The following is a 3,427-nucleotide window of genomic DNA, read 5'->3' on the forward strand; positions in this document are numbered from 1 at the left end:
AGGAAAGAAGAAGAGAACGAACGAAAGAGGCGAAGAGGAAGGAAGGAAGGAGACAGAGAAGAGGGAGGGAGAGAGAAAAGAAGGGAGAACGGAAGGAAGAAATGGCCTACCAGTCGTTGGGCGACCCTTGCCAGGTAGGTATGGGGAGAAGAATGGGGCGCTGTCTTCAAGGGAGGGTCCCGGCCCTTCCATTCCCGAAGTCAGGACTGCCTAAATGGGAGTTCTGGCAAAGAGGCAGCCCCAGGCGGCTCCACGCTTGTCTTCCCAGTGCCTTGAGTTTGATTCCGGTGCCTTGGAAGGAGAGGATGCCAACCTCTTTTCTCATGTGCCCCCCACCCCGCATTATCCTCCAGGGTCTCTGGGGCGGGCTCCCCCCTCCTGGTTTCTTGGCTCCCAGCCCCACCCACCCACCCACCCACCCAGCCAGCTAATCTCTCTCCTGCTTTGCACCCGGGGCCGGGAATCTAGAACTTCCTGGAGCAGAGCATGGCTAGCTGGGAAGAGGCCCTTCCCTTCCCTATCCTTCCCTATCCTTCCTTCCTTTCTTTCTGATTTCTTTTCTCTCTTCCTCTCTCTCTTTTGTCTTCTCCCTACCTTTTCCCATCCCTCCCTCTCTCCTTCCTTCTTTCTTTCTTCCCTCCCTCCTGCCCTTCTTTTTCCCTCCCTCCTTTCCCTCCTTCCTTCTTCCTTCTCTCCATCCTTTTCCTCTCTCCCTCTCCCTTTCCTTCCTTCCTCCTTCTTTCTCCCTCCCCCTCCTTCCTCCCTCCCTCCCTCCGTTTCCCTCCCTCCCTTTCCTTCCTCCCAAATTCCTCCCTCTTTCCTCCCTGTCTCTTTCCTTCCTCTCTCTTTCATTCCTTTTCTCTTTCTCCTTCCCTCCCACCCTTCTTTCCCTCCCCCTTCCTTCCCTCCATCCCTTTCCTTCCCTGTCCCTTCTTCCATCCCTCCCTTCTTTCCTATCCTCTGTCCCTTCCTTCTCTCCTTCCTTCCTCCCTCCCTCCCTCCTTTCCCTCCCTTCCCTCTTCCTTCATTCTTGGTCAATCCTTTTCAAAGCTCCCAGCTGGGGTCCAATTCCTGACTATGATGCCACTTTCCCAGGGACACTTCACCTCCCTTCCCTGCCTTCGTCCCTCCTTTCCTCCGTCTCAAACCTGCCACCCGCTGCCTGTCTGTGGATTATCCTACCGGAGTCGTTCCTAATTCTCCATTTCTCTCCCCCCAGCCCCAAATATTTCAGACTGCCGTGGAGTGGAGAGGCTTAACAGGTAAGAAACACAATCACAACGAACAAAAAGGACCGTTTTTTCCACACGTACAACCATGGCAGCGTCCCTAGAGTCTCCGGGGTCCCAGGATCCGAATTTAGATGCTCAGCAACTGACTTGTACTTATGACGGTTGCAGTGTCTCGGGGTTATGTTGTCCCCTTTTGTGACCTTCTGACCAGCAAAGTCAAGAGGGAAACCAGATAATACTCTCTCTGTCTGTCTATTCTTATCTGTCTATCTATCTATCCTTTTCCATCCATCCGTCTGTCTGTCTGTCTGTCTGTCTATCTATCTATCTATCTATCTATCTATCTATCTATCTATCTATATCTATCTATCTATCTATCTATCTATCTATCTATCTATCATCTATCTATCTATCTATCCCTTCCATCCATCCATCCATCTATCCATCCATATTTATCTATCCTGTCTGCCTATTTCTCTGTTATCATCCATCTATCCTATTATCCATCCATTTCTTTCTCTCCCCCATCTCTACTTCTACCATCTCCCTCTCCATCTTTCTCTCCCTCCCTCCCTCCCTCTCTCTCTCTCTCTCTCTCCACCTCTCCCTCCCTCTCCCTCTCTCTGTCAACAGTTGAATACATGAACTGAATTCCATTGAGCAGTGTAACTATACTCTGCCCTAACACTGTCCCCCTGTCTTCCAAACTCCCAGCGGACCATGCCGAACTCCGGCTCATCCTGGTCGGAAAGTCCGGCGGTGGGAAGAGCGCCACGGGCAACACCATCCTCGGACAGAGGGCGTTTAATTCCATCTTGTCAGCAAAAAGCACCACCCTGAGGTGCCAAAGGGGACAGGGAAGGTGGCAGGGCACAAAGATCTCCGTGGTCGACACACCAGGCATGTTTGATTCTGACGATTACAATGAGTATGTGCGACGGGAGGTCATATCTTGCATTGACTTCTCCCGGCCTGGCCCCCACGCCTTGATCTTGGTGACCCAGGTGGGACGCTTCACCGCCGAAGACGCGGCTGCCGCAAAGTGCGTCCAGGATATCTTTGGGGCAGAATCCACCAGGCACACGATCGTCCTCTTCACCTGTGTGGAGGATTTGGGTGGGGACCCCCTGCATGAGTACGTCCGAAACTCCGACAACAAAAATCTGCGGGATGTGATCTGGCAATGCCGCAACCGCTTCTGCGGGTTCAACAACAAGGCCACGGGAGACGAGTGGGAGAGGCAGGTCTCGGAGCTGATGGAGATGGTGCAGAGAACCGTTTCAGAGAACGGGGGCGAATACTACACTAACCAGCTGTATTTGGAGCCCAACCTGAAGGATGGCATTGTCAAAGCTTTCCTGGCGGAGAACCAGAAAGCCCGAAAAATGGCAGCAAATGCTTTGAAGTGGAAAAAAATAATTTTAGTGGCTGCAATCATCACTACAGGTTTCATAACCATATATATTCTAGTCAAACTATCTTAAGTCTTCTTTCGTTCGACATCTTCGGGACAGATCTTCTGATCTGAATGTGGGAAGGGGGCTGGTCTAAGTTCATGTAGATCATGGGAGACCAACCATTTGGGCCCCGGGGACTGGTTCCGTGGAGAGAGGTTTTTCTGCAGACTGAAGGAGCCGTGTTTTCACCTGCCGTCTGCAACCTGCGGATGCGGCTTTGCTTCTTTCTGCGAACCGGTTTCTGGCATGCCACACACCAGTGCTGCTCCACGGCCCTGGGGACGGGGACCCCTGATGTAAATGACCACATTGAGCCCAAGGAAGGGGTCGAGGCTGTCATGAGTCTTGAGTCCCATCCTGCCGATGAGATCTGTCCATCTGATTTTGAATTCTGCTAACTTTTCTCTCCCGCTAATTTAGTGCTGACTGTTAGTTGTCCAGATTCTTGTGTATTAACCCAAATAATAAATCGAACATGCTGTAACTTCCCAGATGGTTCTTTGCTCCACGCTGTAACTTAACATATGGTCTTAATCCTCCGTGCCATGCTTAACTTAAGGTATGTAACTTAAGACATAGTCAACATAGTGACTAAGTTACTATGGACATAATAGACATCAGCAAGGCATTTGACAAAGTAGACCACAACCTACTTTTTCGTAAGCCAGAAAAAAAGTGGGATAGACAGCTTCACCACCAGATGGATTTGCAACTGGCTGACAAACCGTACTCTACAAG

The 3,427-nt window shown here is 50.9% G+C and overlaps 1 protein-coding gene across 2 annotated transcripts; it reads left to right on the plus strand.

Moving 5' to 3' along the window:
* LOC309400663 (GTPase IMAP family member 2-like) lies at positions 1–3,173 on the plus strand. 2 transcript variants are annotated; one of them, XM_081969246.1, is made up of 3 exons: positions 1–134; positions 1,220–1,262; positions 1,947–3,173. In XM_081969246.1, the coding sequence occupies exons 1-3, from the start codon at positions 102–104 to the stop codon at positions 2,714–2,716; spliced, it is 846 nt and encodes a 281-aa protein (XP_081825372.1). In that variant the 5' UTR covers positions 1–101; the 3' UTR covers positions 2,717–3,173. The 2 variants fall into 2 exon arrangements, with proteins under 2 accessions (XP_081825372.1, XP_081825373.1); XM_081969247.1 differs by having other exon boundaries at positions 82–134; positions 1,235–1,262.
* The last annotated feature ends 254 nt before the right edge of the window (positions 3,174–3,427 follow it).

Source organism: Natrix helvetica (genome assembly GCF_964273705.1).
Source record: "Natrix helvetica genome assembly, chromosome: W".
Taxonomy (NCBI): domain Eukaryota; kingdom Metazoa; phylum Chordata; class Lepidosauria; order Squamata; family Natricidae; genus Natrix; species Natrix helvetica.